Genomic DNA, 22088 nt, shown 5'->3' with positions numbered 1-22088 from the left:
AACACAGTGGCTAAAGGACAGGAAAGTGAATGTCCTAGAGTGGCCCAGTCAGAGCCCTGACCTGAATCCTACAGAAAATCTGTGGATGGACTTGAAGAGTGCATTCCATCACCACTCACCACAGAATCTGACTGAACTCCAACAGTTCTGCAGGAAGAATGGGGAAATATTTCCCAATCTAGGTGCACAAAGCTGGTAGAGACAGATCCAAACAGACTGATGGCATGGATGAATGTGTAAATCACACTGGAATATATATTTTTTTAAGCATTATCATTTCAGGCTGCAAAACAAATAGTGACTTTTTCAAAAGGCAGATCATGACTTTCTATAGGGACTGTATATGACGGGCTGGGACAGACAGTCTCTAGATAACCGGTCTTCACCAGCTGTTGACAGACATTTACTTAACCAAAATAGTTTTCATGTCAAAATAAAGAAAATACTGAAAGTTCAAATAGTGTTAAAATCTCTCATCTCGTCTTGTCACTTTCTTCTTTAGGAGAAGATAAATTAAACATAAAACAGTTAGAGGAACCTGCAAAGAGTAGGTGTAGCAGTTATGAAAAGGTGCAGGTGGGAATAGTCCGCCTCCACAAGATCTGCCATCGTTTTTCTCTTCTGCTTTTTACTGTAGTGTATAAGTCAAAATAAAAAATAAATGAATAAATAAATGCATTTTTAAAAAAGATTTTAGTGAAGAAATACTCTCCTGAATAAAAACAAAAAGAAGCACATGGAATTAATATTTCTGTAACCCACTGGTAAATAACAATAATAAGAAAAGCAGAATAAAAAGCACCATGAAATTATTAACTAAAAACCTTCCATACTATTCCTCTACACAAGGACGATGATAAAAAACTGAAATAGTGTGTGCTCTATTGACGTTGTTACAGCTCTGAACAAACTCTACTCTCTCATATTTACCACAAAAACATTTCTGAAATCACAGTTCAAAGCATCTGTGAGACAAACGCACCTGAAAAGGCAGCACAGGGCAGGCAGCACAGGGCAGGCTCAGGAAATATACTGTCCGCCTGCTATGACGGGTAAGTGAATGCACCCACAGAAAACACGATTGAAAACACAGCAACACATCAATAAAATTCGATTCAATTTTATTTATAGTGCCAAATCATAACAAAAGTTATCTCAGGACACTTAACAGAGTAGGTAAAGACAACACTCTATGACTGATTTATAATTTACATAGACCTTACAATTCCCCCATGGAGTCCAGTGGCGTTGAAAACCTTCCCTATAACAGGCAGGAACGTGGAACAGACCCAGCTCTATGAAAGACGGACATCTGTCTGCACCGGTTGGGGAGGAAGAAAAGGAGAGAGAAAGAGAAAAGACGGACAGATGGACAGAGAGAGACAGTACAGACAGAGAGACAAAGACAGACAGAGAGATACTTCCAGAGATGCAAGCAACCACAAAGTTACAGTAACTATAATAATATCTATAGTAATGTGAATATGACTTATATGTTATGACAGTTAATATAGTAGAATCAAGCACAGCTAAGGTGATAGAATACGACAATGATAATCTATAATAATAATAATAAAAGGCTGTCGTTACTTTAGCCCACAGTTTCAACTGCACTATATGACACTTTAAAGAGTAATGTGAGAGCATAACGACACTTCTTCCCATAACAAGAGCAGCCATAGTTTAGCCGGGAGTTTGGTCCGACGTCACCCACGTACACCTTGCTACAGGTGAACCCGGAACTAATAGAAAACAATGCAGGAAATTTAAACTGCTTTTAGATAGTATTAGCATATAATAATATGAATGAATAAAACAAGGTTAACATTGACCCAGCAGGTATCTTGAACAGATGTTCAAAGATGTTGGATATGATCCGTATCATCTCAAAAAAGGGAATTTGCCCGGAATAAACTACTGAGTTCTCTAGACCTCCACACACGTCTTGTTTTTGCCCGATCGAGTAAATGTGCCTGAGAGATGTTACGTATAGATATGCTTTACCTATGTTGATAGCTCCCTATAGTTAACACTAATATCACAGATGTTGCTGAATAGCATATCACCACCTTATTCTGTATTTGTCAGTTTTGGCTGAGGTTTGTTAGCTTTTTATAGCCTCAGCGATCACAAAGTGGTCACTTAAGGCAGGAGCACTTTAAATGTCTCGGCTGTTCTTTGTTGGAGCCGTAGTCACAGAAACAAATAAAATAAAGGTACGATTGATCTTAATAAAGACTTTTTTCAACCACCGCCTATTTCACTTGACATTTTGTTTTCTGCCTGAAGAACACACGCCGGCCCTTATATTACCCGGGGAGTGTCCTGAGCCTGCACACAGACCCCTACAGGCAGCAAAAAGCAAAGTAGACTTAAAACAGTATTATATAACATGCCAAAATAACTATTCAAAACTTATCTTGCATTTCAAAATTTCTATTTTCATATCACATAAACAAGTCGGTCACCTTCTTAAATAGAAAATCAACAGAACATTTGAACGGCTGTGACTTTAGACAGAGATTTTTAATCCAGGTCTGCAGTCATTTCTCTGTTAGTTTTTTTCATTTATCCGTTTTTTTTAAGCTACCTTTGGAACTGTTGAAGCAAAAATGTGTTGATCATTTTACTCAAAGGAAAAAAAAATAACACTAAGACATTATCAAGAACTTAACACAGTTGATGGACTTTATTTGTCTTCCTGAGAATCTCTGTCAAAAAAAGCATTGAAGATCCTTTACATATAGTTTTTATAATGAAGTACTAATACCTATGACGTTTAAGCCTACGGAGCAGCTCTGTATCATATAATTTCTTATTTAGAAGGGACTTTTAGTGAAGCAACTCTTGCTCACACTTTGCCAAATACTGTTTCTGTTTTTCAATCCAGGTTGTGATGACCCCAAAGACAGACCGCCTGGCATCTGTTAGCCTGCTCTTAACATCCTGTTCTTTTGGCCTGGACATAACTTCCTGCTGATGTGTTTTTCCAGCACCACCAAGCACAGTTCAAACAGTGTTTACCTCCTTTTCTCGGATACAAAACATATAATATATAGATACAAAATAATACATTTATATATATATACGTATAAGACCCTTTTAAAATCTAGAGGACTCAATAGTAGCTTGTTTTTCCCCCAGCTTTGATCAGTTTGAACAGCCATAAACAGCAGACACTATAGGTGTGGTTAGCGGTGTAGCTGCAATGTCCATCTGCAAACATCTGTAACACACTTGCAACATGGATTGGCAGCATTATGGGATGCATTCAGTTCATGCAGTCTGACCAGAAGCAGGGATAACACAAACTGCCCCCGGGTATAAAACGTTTATGACCACGGGGGATGATATCAAAAGAAGAGAGGGGGAAATCCCCCCAGGCTGTGAGGACTGAGGACCAACACATTTATGTCTTTTGACATGTTCAGGTTGGACAAATCTTTGGTTGCAAACACTGCAACTGAGTCCTTTCTCTTGTGTGTGAACTGCCATGTGGTGTGTCAAAGGCTCCTTTCGTGAAAATCCTTTACCACATATTGGGCAACAGAACGGTTTCTCTCCTGTGTGGATTCTCATGTGTCTCTGAAAATGTCCACTCCGTGCAAAATATTTCTTACAAACTGAGCAATGAAAGAGTTTCTCTCCTGTGTGGATTCTCATGTGAGTCTGTAAATTCCCACTATGTTTAAAATATGTATTGCAGACTGAGCAGCTGAAGGGTTTCTCTCCTGTATGAGTTCTCATGTGTCTCTTCAGATGTTGCCTGCGACCAAATCTTTTCCCACATTTAGAACAGCCGAATGTTTTCTCCCCCGTGTGTCGTGCCTGGTGCTCTGTCATATGTGCCTTCTGTCTGAATCTTTTACCACAAAATGAGCAACTAAAAGGTTTCTCTCCAGTGTGAATTTTCATGTGTGTTCTCAGATTTGAGTTTTGAGTGAATCTTTTCCCACACTCAGAGCAGCTAAAGGGTTTATCTCCAGTACTACATCTTGAATCAGGAACTTCATCATCTTTCAGAGAGTTTGAACCTGAGTGAGGTTCTCTGGTCTCCTTCCAATCATCACTGTCATCAGTCTCAGGTTCAGAAGAGTCTCCAGTCTTGTCTTCAGTCTCTGCTGTTAAAGGTGCATCTGGATGTGAGTTCTTGTATGGTTGGTGTCCTCCACAATCCATCCATCCATCCTCTCCATCAGTTTCTGTTTCCATCTGTGAGGCCTGAGGTTTCTCTTCATCATCTTCACTCTTCATAGTGACAGGATTGAATGTGAACTTGGTGATATCAGCCTTTTCCAGCCCTTGAAGCTGCTCTCCCTCCTGACTGATCCAGAATTCATCCTGTTCCTCTTTAATGTGTGGGGGCTCTGGGCCCTCCTGGTCCAGACTGGATCTCCACTCCTGCTGCTCAGGGGGAACCTCATTTTTAACCACCAAAAGCTGCTGGACGTCTGCAGGAAACAGGAAACAGAGACATTAACACGCCACCTTGTTTTCATCACCTCTAAGTTCTGAATCATTCAAACTGAACGTTCAGTTCATGTTGTGGTTGAGTTGCCCCTTGTCAGGGGCAATAGTTTCTGGTAGGATCTCCCAAGGCATTGTGGTTCCAGAGGAGGGGCCAGACCAATTGTGATATGGAGACCCTATATCAATTGGCCCAAGAACAGCAGCTACCTTGCACTGAAAAGGGAAACCGGGGTACCCTTATGGACCCAGATCTGGGAAAGAAGCCCGCCTTGAACGTCTGGTGGCCCGGCTTTGACCCATGGCTCCTGGCCAGGGACAGCCGAGGAGACTACATGGAGCCCACCACTTAGAATTGATTTCAAAATACTTCTGTTGGTTTACAAAGCACTGAATGGTTTAGGACCAAAATACATTTCAGATCTTCTGCTCAGCTACAAACCATCCAGACTTCTCAGAGCAATGGAGAACAAACTTCCAGAAAACTGCAGGTCTGCTGTAACTCTTAGTTCTTTTAAATCAAGACTGGAGACTTTTCTATTTGCCGCTGCTTTTCCGTAAACCGCACTGTAACTTCTGTAACTGTAACCATCTTTTATGTTTTAAAAATGACCTCTTATGCGGTTTAAATCTTTTATGTTTTAAATGTATATGTTTAATGTGTTATTTCTACCAATGCTTTTAATGTTTTATGTGAAGCACTTTGAATTTCCTTGTTGTTGAACTGTGCTATGCAAATAAATTTGCCTTGCTTAACCTCCGTATATAGCACTGGTTCTGGAACCAAACTCCTGGAGGGAGACTGGGCTCACGACTTTTCTGGAGTTACCCAGATGAGAGGGGACCCTCACAAGACCCCAACTGAGTGCTGCCGTGTTGGAGTTCTCCCAGAGGAAATAAAGGGTTGCCTCGATGCAACTAAGTCACTTGGAGGAGGTCACCGACTGTTGCTTGCGCTTATTAACCAAACAGCAGTTCTGGGAGTCCCTGGGTGGCTTCCTGGAAGAGATACCAGCTGGGTACTTCAATGCTCACTTGGGCAATAATGGAAAAACATGCAGGGGGTTGACTGGGAAGAACAGCCTGTCTGGCCTGAACCTGTTTGGCTTTTTCATTTGATTTCTGTGCAAGTCATGGATTGGCCATAACAAACACCAGTTGAGCATGAGGTGGTTCATAAGTGTACTTGGTACCAAAAAGCCCTAGGTCAAAGATCAATGAACGATTTTGTGATCGTATCACCAGATCTCCTCCAGGCAAGAGAGGAGCAGAGATGAGAGTTTATCATCACCTGGTGCTGAGTTGGATCAGGTGACAGAGGAGGCTGCTGGACAGACTTGTTAAACCCAAGCATGTAGTGAGGGTGAACTGGGAACGTCTGGCTGAGGTCCCTGTCAAATCTTCAACACCCACCTGCGCAAGAATTTCTCTTGCATCCCGGGAGAAATTGGTGAAAATGGAGACTGAGTGTTCATAACCTCCATTTTGGAAGCGGCTGTGGTCAGAGGGTCATTGATTCCCATAGTAACGGCAACCTTAGGGCCTGCTGGTGGACACCAACCATGAAGGAAGCCGTCAAGCTGAAGAACAAGGCCTTTCAGGCATGGTTGATCCAGGGGTCTCCTGAAGCAACAGACGGGTACCAGTTAACTAGAAGGTCTGTAGCTCAGACAGTCACCAAAGCAAAAACTCAGGTGTGGGCGGAGTTCAGGGAGACTGTTGAGGAGGACTTCAGGTTGGAAGGAAGTTCTGCAAAACTGTCGGACGACTCAGAAAGGAAAAGGGCCAGGCTGTGTTCAACAAGGGAGGATAACTGCAGACCTGGATTCGGGAGATCGTTGATCGGTGGAAAGAACACTTTGAGGAACTCCTGTACCCGACCAGTACATCCTCCGTAGAGGAGGCAGAGTTTCAACACTCCAGTGAAGACTCACCCATATAGAGGTCAAAAAGCTCCTTGGTAGCAATGTGAATGAGGTTAACCCTGAGACGGCCTTGGACATTGTCGGCGAACACACATCTTCAGTGCCGCACGGAGATCAGGGGAAGCGCCATTGTGTGCTCCAATTATCAGGGAGTCGCACTACTCAGTCCTGGAACCTCAAATTCAGGAGGATTAAAGTGTAATTCCGGTGTAAAATCATTCCATGGTCTTTTTCGGCACTTCTATACATCAAATAAGCCATCGAGACAGTTTTTTTCATGTGACAACTATTAACAGAGAAATCAGGTAGAGTAACTAACAGCGGGATGTGGCCAACACTGATTAGCTCAAGGCAGTACAGTGAAGGCATTAAAATGGCATTTTTGACCACTAATACTGCTCAAAATAACACCGAACCTGGGGCGGCCGGTGGCTGAGTGGTTAGAGCAGTCGCCCCATGTAAAGTGGCTGAAGGTCCTCGAGGCAACAGCTGCGGTTTTAACTCCGACCTGCAGCCTTTTGCTGCCTGTCTCCCCCTCCTCTCTCACCCCTTTTCCTGTCCGACAATAACAAAGGCTCGAAAAACTGCCCAAAAAAATAATCTTTAAGAAAATAACACCAAACCTCTGCAGTAGCATGATAAGAGTCCCTACACATAAAACAAAGCACCTATGGCCTCCATTTGGATTGCATTCGGTAATCGAGGAGCTGGTACCAGGGCCAGTAGGTAAGTCTTTCAAAACACTCTTTTAATAAACTCTGGGTTCACTATGTTGTTGGTGCTTTGTTTGATGTCTAGGGACTCTTATCATGCTACTGCAGAGGTTTGGTGTTATTTGGATCAGTATTAGTGGTTAAAAAAGACATTTGAATGCCTTCACTGTACTGCCTTGAGCTAATCAGTGTTAGCCACATCCTGCTCTTAGTGACTCTCCGGGATTTCTCCGTTAATAGTTTATACACGCAAAAAAAGTGTCTGGAAGTCTTATTTGATGTGTGCAAATGTCGAAAAAGACCATGGGATGATTATACACCGGAATTACACTTTAATGCCGATTGTATTCTGGCTTTGGAACAATGGACAAGCTCTTTATCTTGCATGGCTGCTAGGGGGTCGAGGAAGTCTGTCCATCCAGTCCACATGTGCTTCTTGGACTTGGAGAAGGCTTATGACCAAAACTACAAGTTGTGGCTAGTACCTGATATCCTGGTACTTTCCTACAAGCTAAAGTTAAAACCCTGCAAAACAGGAAATTCTTCAAACCCTCCTACATTTTTAAACAGCCAAGTTACCGTAAGAAGTGGCTGCAGAATTTTCATCTTTAATGTGTGGGGGCTCTGGGTCCTCCTGGTCCAGACTGGAGCTCCACTCCTGCTGCTCCTCTTTAACCACAATGAGTTTGATGTCATCAGAGGGTAAATCTGAAACACAAAAAGTACAGTCATTAAAGAGGACCTATTAAGCTTTTCCGTCTTTTCTGACCTATGAATTTAGTTATGTTTTATAGTCATCTTTAATAATACCAAAGGGTCAAATAATGAAGAACGTGAGCCCTGCTGACCATCTGGGTTGGCTGTGCTCAGCTCTGAACGCTAGCCTGTCAGTCGCTATGAGAGAGTTCTCAGGATTATTCTATGTAGACAAATCCCGGAAATTCTGACTTCCCTATTGCTCATGCTGCTACACACAGGCTCAAACCATAATCTGTGAGTTCAGACACTATTATGCTGTTTTGCTGTTTATTTTGGAAGTTAACCTTTTGGAGGTAATGTTAGCATACTGCGCAGCTAACGTGGCTAGCTTCCATATAGTGTTTTCAGTTGCTGTGGTCACTGATTCTGTATATGGTAAGGGGCATAACATGTCCCGGTCCCAGTTGACCAATCGCAGCAGAGCAGACCAGCTGACCAATCAGAGCAAACTGGGCTTTCAGGGAATACATGACTTAAATGGTAAATGGACTTGTACTTATATAGCGCCTTTCTAATCATCTGACTACTCAAGGCGCTTCACAGTGTCTGTCACATTCACCCATTCACACAGACATTCACACTGATGGCAGTGGACATCTACATACCATCTAATCTGATCTAACCATTCACACCACATTTACACACCCATGCGCAGCACGGGGAGCCCAAGGACACTTCGACATGTAGACCGGAGGGGGGAATGGGGATCGAACCACCAATCTCTCGAACAGAGGACGACCCACTCTTCCACCAAGCCAGAGCTGCCCACTTAATAATACAGTTCATGTTCAAAAGTGAAAGGAAGAAGTTAGAAACTTTTCTGGTCATACCCCCTCTTACTTTTTATAATAATTTATAATTATTATCATAAACAAAGTAAAGATTCAGTTTGAATGAGTCGATATCTGATATTTGACTCGTGGGTTAAAACAAATCACAGCAAAACAATAACAAAGACATAAACAAGAGCAGAAAACAACAACAAAAACAGAAAATTCAGTAATCCAGCTCATGAGGATTGAATGTTTTGTCTTTAAAGAGTTCTTTCATTTCATTATCACAGTTGTTCCACAGACCAACAGCCTTTGTTGTAACACAGTGTAGTTTTGTATCGGTTCTTATTGGTGGTTTTTAAATATACAGGTTCCTCTTAACTTGTATTTGCTTTCTCTAAGTTGGAACAATTCCTGGATGCTCAAAGTGAACCGTCAGCACAGAGAGAAAACACACTGGCCCTCATTTACCAAACGAACGTAAGGCAGAAAAACGTGCGTACGACCATTTCCTGGCAAACTCCGGCATTTATCAATTTGGACGTGAGCGGGAGCTGCGACCTGATGTCACGTCAGGTCTGAGATCGTGTTCGCACATTTGAGCCTGTGGATTTGCAGTGCAGCACAGCAAAATCTGGCTGAAAATAATGAACAAACCTCAGCTGTCATTAAGCATAAGCAGTCACATATTAAGAACAGATAAAAACGGATTCTTAAAACGAATAAAAAAAATTAAAATTGTGGTTGGAGCAATTGATTCTACTCATGTGCGTCTGAAGGCACCATCCATGAATGATTACGCATTCATCAATCGCAAAAACTACCACTCGATTAATGTACAGGTGATTTGTGATGACAAGCTATCGCTTTTAAACGTGGTGGCCAGGTGGCCACACAGGATTCTTTTATATTTCAAAACAGCTCGGCTCCAGCCCCCCGCGACCCCGACAGGGACAAGCGGTGGAGATGAATGAATGAATGTGTTGGCGCGCTGCTGCAGAAAACGCACTGCAGAGCCAAAGTCATCTCCTCGGTAAGGGGCTACCCTCGATAAATTGCATTAAATCAAACAAGGTACCAGATGATTAACATTTTGGTATGGTTCTTCTAGGTGACAAAGGTTATCCCCTAACGGAATACCTAATAACCCCGCTGGCAAACCCCGCTACAGAGCACGAGCGCAGGTTCAACAGTGCGCACACATGCACACGGGTTAGTGGAGCGCTGCTTCAGGTTGACTGGCTCCGTTATTCTTTTCCATACAGCGTTTTTATGGGCCCCTTTTATTCCACTCTTAAGACTGCCAAAAAGCAAATCTTTATTTTGCTCCATCTCGGATGTCAGGATGCCGATCTCTGTGTCGGAAAAGTTTCTTTTCTTACCAGTGTTTCTACTCTCCATGTTTGACCTCAGTGGGCTAGGCCTCCGAACCAGGAATATTTAAGGGCGTAACATGTTAATGACGATCGAATTCAGTCAGATATGAATGTTTCATAAATCACACGTGTGCCCTGACCAATTTTGCGCTCAGATCTGGGCCCGTTTTCACGCAAGATTGATAAATGAGGGCCACTGACACTTACAAGCTAACAAACAACAGATGCTTATTACACTTTTACCATTCTGATACATCTGCTAGTCCACCATTTTAGTGAACACAGACTCTTCATGTGAGTCTGAAAAACAAAAACAAAATATTAAGAGATCACTTTGGACTTTATGATTTTAAATACGGCATTTCAGGGTGGCAGGACGCGAGCAGCTTTCACTGACCTCACACTGTGCGACTGCGCAAGATGGTGCCAGCCTGCTCGGTGATTTGTCTTTCACGGCCGCTCTGTTTAACGTTTGTTAAAGTCCTGCTTATATGCATCTATCTGGATGTATCTGCTCTGCTGTGCTACAATCGTCAAGCCCTGTTTAACATTCTGGACCAAATTCTTGGCTAAGCTCGGGCAGCTAGACTCGATCCCGGATATTGGACCAAACCTCCCCCTCTTGTGCTGTCAGGTAACCCTGCTTACCTGTGCCGCACGCCCGCAGGCCCTCCTCGCGAAAACACGCCCTTCTCTGAACTTCCACCGGAGTGTAACTTTTTTAATACCCCCAGAGCGACTGGTCAGGGGCATTGCCTCTGTGTACAAGTCATTTTTTCACTGTCGGCAGACTCCACACGCTGGTTTTGCTAACTTTGAACTGCAACTGTTTGAAATAATTATGTCTTTCCCCGTTTTGTGTGCAGTGGTGTACTGCAAACCTAAATTTAACAAAGACTTAATTCATGGCTTAGCTGTTTTTTTATCTGGGCTTTTGCTAAAATAGGATCACATAACAATACGTGGGGATTTTAATTTCCATGTTTGTTCTGAGTCACAGTCTCTGGCCCGGGACTTTCTGAACTTCCTCGACTCATTTAGTCTTAAGCAAGCTGCATCTGGCCCTACGCACGAAAAAGGGCCACACACTAGATCTTGTGTTATCCTATGGTGTTTCTGTCTCTGTGAACGAAGTTTGTGCCATGTCTTTATGCGATCACTCCCCAATTTTGTTCACTGTGTCGGTCCCATGCTCAGGTAGTACCCCAAGTGTCTCCAAACGGGTCTCGTGCATGCTTAACCCCTGGAGTGCTTTTAATGACTCCCCCTTGTGTAGGCCACCTCTGGGCTTCAGCTCAGAGCATACTGCTAATGAGCTTCTTTCTATGTTCTCATCTATTCTGGATTCTGTTGCCCCTCTCAAGCCCAAATGCACAATATCACAGTCAACACCATGGCTCAACGATGCAACGCGCGACCTCAGCTGTATCTCCCCCTTAAGGTTGATGGGCATGCTCTGACATCAAAGCATGGGTGGGGGCAAACTTGCTCAACCTTAATGAGAGCAAGACTGAGTCCATTGTTTTAAGCCAAGCGTCTCCGACCTTCTCCACCACAGAGGATAGCTCGCCATCCACTAGCAAAGAAGGACACGGAGCAAAGTCGCCAAAGCAGCCAAAGCCAGATTTTTCTGCCTCACAAGAAAAAACTATGACACAGGCTGAAGTCAACCATATGATAGGCAGGTATGTGGTTAAAAATATGTTGCCATTATCGATGGTGGAGGATGATTCATTCCGAGCCTTTATTGCTAAAATACCTAACAAATGAGGGGCCTGTACGCCATGCACAAAGATGTTTGCTAAATACCTAGATGAGTACGCAAAAATGAACAGAGCTTAAAAAGAGTTTTGAAGAGTTTGACTTTTTGTCTACAACTGCAGATATTTGGACTGCGCACAACGCAGTTACCTCGGCGTGACCGCCCACTGGATAGATCCCCACAGCCTAGAGCAAAAGAAAGCAGACCTGGCCTGCAGACGGTTCAAGGGCCATAATCACATGACCGCATTGCTACTGAAATGGAAAATACCCACTCATCCGTTTGGTATTTCTAACAAAATCACAGCTACTGTCACAGACAATGGTTCGAATTTTGTGAAGGCCTTCAAAGTTTACCAGACTGTTCAGGGTGATGACTCTGGGGAGGAGGATGACGATGCCTACAATTTTGGGTTGAAGGCCATCACATATCGAGAGTACCAGTTCCTCAGAGAATACTGCACAGTGATGAAGCCACCCAACAGTACAGAGGCTGTGCCAGAAAAGGGCCCAAGATGAAGACCAGCTAACAGGTACCAACGCGCCAACACGCAACCTCAGCACCGACTGAGACATAGAGGATGAATTATTTTTCTTTGAGGATGAGGAGGATACCTCTTCTTCTGTGGAAAGCCAAGTTGCTGAGAAAAGAAAGAAAATGTCACTCAAATACAATATAGTCACTCCATCCAGTGCCCCAGCAGTGAGACTATTTAGCCCGGGGAACTTGGTCTTCCCCCCAAAGAGGTAAAGGCTGCCTGAGAAGAGGTTTGAAATGCTGCTGCTTCTTCTTAGATACAACCAGTTGTTTGAAGGGTAGGACGGTCAGGCTACATGGGTTAGCCGGATAAATGACGGAGACATGAATAGACAAGTGTTTTTGAAGGAGTGTATGGATTTGAAGGTAAATATCTTCAAGTTTAAGCTTTAAAAGCACTTCATGTTGTTTAACTGTTTACTTTTGAAGAAAATACTTAAAGAATGTCTACCAGACCAGTCGTCTGAGATTGGGAGTTTGATTTATTTAATTAAGACTACAGAGTTAAACACACTTTATATTGTTTAACTGTTTACTTTTGTTACAAAGATAATACTTGAAGTGCAGGATAAACCTCTTGCTGTCTGCTGGTGTGCAATAAATATTGAAGGTTATGTACAAGTACCTGTCTGTTCTACTCATTTTAACTGACTTGTGAAAACTGCTCAGAAAAATCCAAATTCTCTGACATAGTTAATTTCCCTGGTAACTAGTTACTTTTATTATAGTGTAATTGAATTACTAACTTGGTTACTTTTTGGAACAAGTAGTGAGTAACTATTACTAATTACTTTTTTAAAGTAACGTTCAAACACTGTTAAATTCTGTCTATGTATGCCATTATGTATTTACGAGACATTTTTACAAACATATTGTAGCTCATATAAGTGAATGAACTCTGTTCAACACAGCATTTTATTCAAGCTAAATGCTAAAAGAGTGAAATTAATAACTGAAACTGTAACTCTACAGACAGGAACAGTAGAGATGGATAATTAAATTAATAACTGAACCTGTAACTCTACAGACAGGATCAGTAGAGATGGATAATTAAATTAATAACTGAACCTGTAACTCTACAGACAGGAACAGTAGAGATGGATAATTAAATTAATAACTGGACCTGTAACTCTACACACAGGAACAGTAGAGATGGATAATTAAATTAATAACTGAACCTGTAACTCTACAGACAGGAACAGTAGAGATGGATAATTAAATTAATAAGTGAACCTGTAACTCTACACACAGGAACAGTAGAGATGGATAATTAAATTAATAAGTGAACCTGTAACTCTACACACAGGAACAGTAGAGATGGATAATTAAATTAATAAGTGAACCTGTAACTCTACACACAGGAACAGTAGAGATGGATAATTCAATTAATAAGTGAACCTGTAACTCTACACACAGGAACAGTAGAGATGGATAATTAAATTAATAAGTGAACCTGTAACTCTACACACAGGAACAGTAGAGATGGAGAATTAAATTAATAAGTGAACCTGTAACTCTACACACAGGAACAGTAGAGATGGATAATTAAATTAATAACTGAACCTGTAACACTACACACAGGAACAGTAGAGATGGAGAATTAAATTAATAAGTGAACCTGTAACTCTACACACAGGAACAGTAGAGATGGATAATTCAATTAATAAGTGAACCTGTAACTCTACACACAGGAACAGTAGAGATGGATAATTAAATTAATAAGTGAACCTGTAACTCTACACACAGGAACAGTAGAGATGGATAATTCAATTAATAAGTGAACCTGTAACTCTACACACAGGAACAGTAGAGATGGAGAATTAAATTAATAAGTGAACCTGTAACTCTACACACAGGAACAGTAGAGATGGAGAATTAAATTAATAAGTGAACCTGTAACTCTACAGACAGGAACAGTAGAGATGGATCATTAAATTAATAACTGAACCTGTAACTCTACAGACAGGAACTGTAGAGACAATTAACCAGGAAGTAAAGAAGAAAAACTCACGACTGTGCTTCATTGGCATTAGATGATGCTAATAAATAAATCATGAATAAAATAATGACTAATACAAATAAATCATAAATAAAAGAAAATACAATATATAAAAATTAATATTAAATAAAATGTAGACGACGTGTTTGGAAAAAAGTCAATAAATGAGAATCGCAGTCGCACAGCGAACGGTAGCCATGGTAACCTCCCACCATTCTACAGCAGCTTGATTAGTTTCAGATCATCTACAGGTCGGCTGTGTTGTGTTAGTAAACTTGTTTTGATTTGTATACATTCATATAATTTCTTTTAGGAAGTGAGATAAAAATTTGGAAACAACAAAAACTTTTTTCCACCCCCCCCCCCCCCCCCCTTTTTTTTCCCAGACTTATTCAGACCTGGAAATGACTCACATTAAATTCACTACTTTTCCAGACTTTTCCATACTGCGTAAGACTGAAAATATTACTTAAGAAAATGTACAAATGTTTCAGCTTCAAAATATGCTTATAAAAGTACTCATTCTGCAGAATTATACATGTTATATTAGTATATAACAGTTACAGATGTAATCTTTTTTGTTAATATATTATCAGCGCATTTATATTATATTATTTAACAGTTGTTTGTGTTAGAGACGAAAAATTAAATGAACTGAATGAAAGACAATGCTGGTTAAATAAATATATTCTTTATTTTAGGGACATTCTGAGATTTCTGACAGAACGTGTTCATCAGTTCAATGACTTTACATTTATTCTATATTATTATTGTTATTATTTAATGTGATCATCAGTTTTATGACTTTACATTTACTATTTATTATTATTTAATATGTACTAACACTTAACTAAAGCTGTCAGATAAAAACGTCAGTAAAGACATCAGCTAGCTGCGGCTAACCAGCTAACATTAGCTTAGCATCATTAGGAGCCAGGAAACCAACCTGTTTTTTTTCTCGGCTTCATTGCCGGTTGTAAAGGCACGCGCAGCAGCAGTTTTCGGTGTCGGTCACTCTCTTCTTCGGTTCCTAAACTCAACTAAATTATTTGTTTTTGTGCCCTTAGTTAAAGGCAGCTAACGGTTCGCTCTGCTGACCGAGCTCACGGTCACACCGGAGGAAACGGACACCAGCACTTCCGGAACACCTTCAAAATAATACTGACAACCGAGCCCTTATGATGTTTTCTGATATTAAAATAAATCAATCAATGTCCTTGAACTACCTATGATTATATACAACATGTCACACACACACACACACACACACACACACACACACACACACACACACACACACACACACACACACACACACACACACACACACACACACACACACACACAAACAGTTTAAACATTAATTTAGTGATATCTTATAAATGGAACAAAATGTCGGCAGTGTCACATGGCACATGTCAAATATAATTTAATAAATAATTAAGATAATACAATTATACTATCGCAAAACATCTAATAAAATATAGAATACAAAAATATATCAAATATATAATGCAGTATATAAATCATATAAGTATAATTCAGTTCATTAATGTTTGACTTTCTACTGTAGTAAGTTAATAATCATGACACCTACACAGGGGCGGACTTAATGATTTGGGGCCTGAGGCGAATATCGCCAGGGGCCATCTCGAAGACACCTGTCAATATACAAGGACAGGGTGGACACAACAAGAGAATCAAGTTTCAGATATAACATCAGAGTATGTCAAAATTACAAATGATTTAAAAAAACTCTACGCCTGTGTGTGTGTGTTGGGGGGGGGGGGTATAGAGGGTAAGAAAAAACATGGCTCACTATCACTGCTTTCTTTGCTGCAGAGCCCCAGTGTTGTGGTTTCCCTGTTGTGTTTCTGTGACAACAGCAGCTGCTCAGCCTCTCTTCAGATTCACAAACATCTTACCAATGATTTTCATATCTACTGTGGCAGATATTATTATAGTTTAAGTGCGCACTACATTTCTGCCACCTTTGTAAGGTCACGTCCAGAGCAAAACACATAAACTTCACAGTCACAACTCTACTCCGTCACTGCCAGTTATTATTAAAGAGAAATCCTGGCGTAAAATCGGCACTTACAAACATCAAATAAGCTAGGGTTGCCCAATCCTGCTCCTGGGGAGCTACTTCCCTGCAAGTCTTAGATTTCACCCTGCTCTAACACACCTGAGTCTAATGATGTGCTCGTTTTCAAGCAGCTGAAGCTCATCACAGGTTTGATAACCATTAGAGTCAGTTGTGTCGGGGCAAGGAGAAACCTAAAACATGCAGGACAGTGGCTCTAAAGGAGTAGGATTGGGCATCCCTGAATAAGCCATAGAGACAGTTTTTTTGTTTATAAACTATTCACAGAGAAATCCAGGAGAGTCACTAACAGTCTCTAAGACTGATTAGCTCGGGGCAGCACAGTGAAGGCATTAAAACGTATTTTTTAACCACTAATACAGCTCAAAATAACAGCAAACCTCTGCAGTAGCATGAGAAGAGTCCCTACACAGAAAACAAAGCTGCAATGGGCTCCTTCCTTTGGGATTGACTTTGGTAATCCACTTGAATGGACTTTACTACGAGAGGAGCTGTTACAGAGGCCAGTAGGTAAGTCTTTAAAACACTCTTTTAATAAACTCTGGGTTCACTAACTACGCTGTTGGTGCTTTGTCTCGTGTGTAGGGATTTTGAGCAGTATTAGTGGTTAAAAAAGACGTTTTAAGGCCTTCACCTTCTGCCCCAAGCTAATCACTGTTAGCCACGTCCGACTGTTAGTGACTCTCCCGGATTTCTCCGTTAATAGTTGTGACATGAAAAAAACTGTCTCGGCTTATGTGATGTATGTAAGTGCCGAAAAAGACCAAGGGATGATTTTACGCCAGGTTGGGATTATATTTATATGTTGTTTTTTCTCTATTACAGCATTAATAGTTGTAATGAATTATAATGGTGCACCTTATTACACTACGCCGTTCAGAAGAGGTCAGTTGAGATGTATGCAGCTCGGTGAACACTGTTGCCTGACTAACATGCTGTAGCATTTTGTTTATGGAGAAGGAGAAGGGTTTCATTCAGTGTTTATTGAAAAAAGAGCATTGTGTGTATGCACTGCATGGAAATCATACTGCATACTTAGGCCCAACTATTGAACATTGCACACACATGAAAAGCAGCAGCAGTTTTTCAAATCTTTAGTACACTTTGCAAGCCCCTGCAGATCTCCTGTTTGAGCACACACATTTAAAACATTACAGCTGCAATTAGAAAGACATGGACATGTGTAGTATTGTTGATCACTGCTGGTTCCTAGTTAAGCTGTCGACTGATGAAGTGAACCTGACCAACCCAGCAAAGTTTGACCTCTTCATCCAATCCATAACATGTTTACAACATTACACATTTTAATTCAGGAGACACAATGCCTTTAAAAATAATCTACTTAAGTATCTCCTCTCTGTTAAGTCTTATCAATAACTAAATTTTGTGATGTCTTCGGGTTTGTTTATATCAGTATAGTTACTGTTAATTTTAATAAAACTTAATTCCATATATCCGGTATTTAATGCAGCATTTATTCACAGCTACATCCTCCCATTGTGAATAAAGTTCCATCACAATATATTTTCAAAACTCTATTAATTTTGTGTCTAAATGTCCAACCAATTTATTGTGCATCAAAGCCATGGTGTCATTCTAATCACTCCTGAGCCTGTTTTACATTTATTGTCCACTTGATGGCACAGTAGAGCAAATGAAGCACTGTGGAGCTGCAGCCCATGAGTGAACCAATTAGATGGAAAGCTTCAATGCTCCATAATGCTTCATCTTGCCATCACTACACATGTTTTCAGTGTCATCACTAAGCACTTAAATGTGCTACATGTTTGTATGAATTGTCCGTATGGTGCATTGCACCATTCATGATGAGGCGCTGGAGAGACCTCTAGATGGTGCCGCCGTCAGCCGACTGGACCTCAACAGAGCCGTGGCATATCTAGTGCTTATATCTATCGCCTGCACCACTAAGCGGCATTCCATTGGAATGAATGGGCGCTTTTTTCCCGTCCAACGTCCTTTATTTTTCTATGTCCATGAGGGAAGTGAATGGGCGAATGTACTCCCGGGCATAGACATAAAGAGTAGACGCCTCATCGAACGTTGGGCCCATAGACATAAAGAGTAGACGCCTCATCGAACGTTGGGCCTATTGGCGCTGACGAGCGGTGGAGCCGCCATCTTGGCCCGGTCGCCCGCTCCACTCAGTGTAAGGACAGGACACGGTTCAGCGTATTTTAATATTCACAGTGGGATTAACAGTAATAGAATATTCTGATATATGATATATGTGATGTATGATAGGTGTTTTGCAAACACTATAAATATAAACACAACAAGAGAAATCATTTATAGAGTATTAATAGGCTGTATTTCATACATGAATACATAAATCTCTCTCTCACTCACTCTCTCTCTTTCTCTCTCTCTCTCTCACACACACACACACACAAACACACGCACACACACACACACACACACACACACTCATAGAAAATTAAAATACATATAAATCAAGAGTATCAATACAATTAGGTCAAAGAGAGAGATGACATTTTGGACACATCTAAATACAAGTCAAACAGACACACTTTCATTTAAAGCACTAAAAAGAAACCAAGAGCCGAACCCTATATGTTAATAAATATTCAGAAATAATCCATGCTCTGCCAGTGGCATAGTCGTGGTAGTGGAGAGGAGAGGGAGGGTCCACATTTGAGCGAGTGTGTGTGGTATAAAAATATATATAAAATTTTGTTAAATCGATCATTTTCACACTGTTTTGTTCTTGCACAATTACCAAGTGTAGAGTGTAGCTCTAATTGGTAAATACAGTGATGTTGTAGGACTACTTTGTATAGTATCTAAAATGACTGTGTCCTTTGTTTTTAGGCAAGGTCTAATTATGTGAATGTCTTCTTTATTACATATTTTAATGATGTAGTAATTGTATTTCATGTGCAAACAAAAACACGGGGCATAGTTCAGTAATATCCATTTTAAATTATACAAACGATTTAAGATTTTTCCTTATTCAAAATAAATTTATGATTTTTTCTTTTCAGACTGTTTCAACTTCTGTGGTACAACTGAACTAAAAAAGCGTGGACTCATCAGTTCTGGTTTACAAACATGTGACGTTCGTCCTGCTTTCAGGTGGAGATGTGGAGAACCAAGTAAAAATGTATGGAACATTTTGTTCAGCTGTGAGAATATCGGGCACAGAGTGGAAATACATGTTCACGCTTGCCTCGTAAATCTCTAATTCATTCTTTAGAATAAACCCCACATCATGTTGCTCCTGTTTGATGAAACAGTTTAACAGCAAAGGATATTGATCAGATTCTGCCACTTCTCCTTTGATAGTCTAAACTTTAAAAAAAAAGTGACATGACATGAAAAATGATCTCATAATTCATCTCAATGTCATGTTCAATATTTAAAAAAACAAAACTGAGAATATCTGAGGTGACCTGAGATTAACTGTCTCTGAAGTGTCTTCCTCTCATGAAACCACAGCACATCCTCCGCTGACCTACTGCTGGAAATGTGCAATCCATTTACACTAGACCACATGTACGACAACCCCTCTCCTCCCTGCTTCTCCTTTCATATCTACACAGGCTTGCACACACACATCTGGCCGGGGGGTAAATTAACTAACATTCCCACAGAGGCTAATCTCCACGCCTCTACTGTGACAAGATAATAATAATATAATAAGGGACAGCAGCTCCTCTGGCAGCTAAATATGTATCTACCTGCCACAGCCTGAGGGACTCACTATAACATTCAAAAATGCATGGATTTATGTATAATTGTTTAAAATTGTACTGTACCGTACTGATTATGAATTGTAATATTGTAATATTAGATTAGAGCAGGAATACGCTGCACAGTGCTCTGGCATCTTGTTCCTTCTGCTGCTCAACTCAGAGGCTCAACGAGTCACTCATAGAACTTATCTGGTAGGATGACCGGTCCAAGATGGCGGCCGCATTTCTCGCGGCCCAACGTTCGATGCGGTATCTACTCTTTATATGTCTATGGTTGGGCCTATTGGCGCTGACGAGCGGTGGGGCCGCCTTCTTGGACCGGTCGCCCGCTCCACTCAGTGTAAGGACAGGACACGGTTCGGCGTATTTTAATATTCATAGTGGGATTAACAGTAATAGAATATTGTGATATATGATATATGTGATGTATGATAGGTGTTTTACAAACACTATAAATATAAACACAACAAGAGAAATCATTTATAGAGTATTAATAGGCTATATTTCATACATGAATACATACATCTCTCTCTCACTCACTCTCTCTCTTTCTCTCTCTCTCTCTCTCACACACACACACACACACACACAGAGAAAATTAAAATACATATAAATCAAGAGTATCAATACAATTAGGTCAGAGAGAGAGATGACATTTTGGACACATCTAAATACAAGTCACACAGACACACTTCCATTTATAGCACTAAAAAAAAAGCAAGAGCCGAACCCTATATGTTTATAAATATTTAGAAATGATCCATGCTCTGCCAGTCGCATAGTCGTGGTAGTGGAGAGGAGAGGGAGCGAGTGTGTGTGTGGTATAAAAATATATATAACATTTTGTTAAATCGATCATTTTCACACTGTTTTGTTCTTGCACAATTACCAATTACAGTGTAGCTCTATTTATTTATATTTTAATGATGTAGTAAATGTATTTAATGTGCAAACAAAAACACGGGGCATAGTTCAGTAATATCCATTTTAAATTATACAAACGATTTAAGATTTTTCCTTAGTTAAATAAATGTATGATTTTTTTCTTTTCAGACTGTTTCAACTTCTGTGGTACAACTGAACTAAAAAAGCCTGGACTCATCAGTTCTGGTTTACACACATGTGACGTTCGTCCTGCTTTAAGTGGAGATGTGGAGAACCAAGTAAAAATGTATGGAACATTTTGTTCAGCTGTGAGAATATCGGGCACAGAGTGGAAATACATGTTCACGCTTGCCTCGTAAATCTCTAATTCATTCTTTATAATAAACCCCACATCATGTTGCTCCTGTTTGATGAAACAGTTTAACAGCAAAGGATATTGATCCGATTCTGCCACTTCTCCTTTGATAGTCTAAACTTAAAAAAAAAAAGTGACATGACATGAAAAATTATCTCATAATTCATGTCAATGTCATGTTCAATATTTAAAAAAACAAAACTGAGAATATCTGAGGTGACCTGAGATGAACTGTCTCTGAAGTGTCTTCCTCTCATGAAACCACAGCACATCCTCCGCTGACCTACTGCTGGAAATGTGCAATCCATTTACACTAGACCACATGTACGACAACCCCTCTCCTCCCTGCTTTTCCTTTCATATCTACACGGGCATGCACACACACACACACACGCACACGCACGCACGCAAACACACACACACACACACACACACACACACACATATGGCGGGGGGTAAATTAACTAAGATTCCCACAGAGGCTAATCTCCATGCCTCTACTGTGACAAGATAATAATAATATAATAAGGGACAGCAGCTCCTCTGGCAGCTAAATATGTATCTACCTGCCACAGCCTGAGGGACTCACTATAACATTCAAAAATGCATGGATTTATGTATAATTGTTTAAAATTGTACTGTACCGTACTGATTATGAATTGTAATATTGTAATATTAGATTAGAGCAGGAATACG

At 40.6% G+C, this 22088-nt stretch overlaps 1 protein-coding gene across 1 annotated transcript; it reads right to left on the bottom strand.

Annotated features, from left to right (window-relative positions):
- Window positions 1-1181: 1181 nt before the first annotated feature.
- Window positions 1182-15395, bottom strand: LOC310955980 (uncharacterized protein). The gene is made up of 3 exons (XM_083926063.1): window positions 15258-15395; window positions 7685-7813; window positions 1182-4451 (listed from the first exon to the last, which is right to left on the bottom strand). The coding sequence occupies exons 1-3, from the start codon at window positions 15277-15279 to the stop codon at window positions 3277-3279; spliced, it is 1326 nt and encodes a 441-aa protein (XP_083782189.1). The 5' UTR covers window positions 15280-15395; the 3' UTR covers window positions 1182-3276.
- Between the last annotated feature and the right edge of the window lie 6693 nt (window positions 15396-22088).

This window comes from Echiichthys vipera (genome assembly GCF_963691815.1).
Source record: "Echiichthys vipera genome assembly, chromosome: 13".
NCBI lineage: Eukaryota > Metazoa > Chordata > Actinopteri > Perciformes > Trachinidae > Echiichthys > Echiichthys vipera.
The sequence above is the reverse complement of the archived record's forward strand: the minus strand, read 5'-3'. Positions and strand labels throughout refer to the sequence as shown.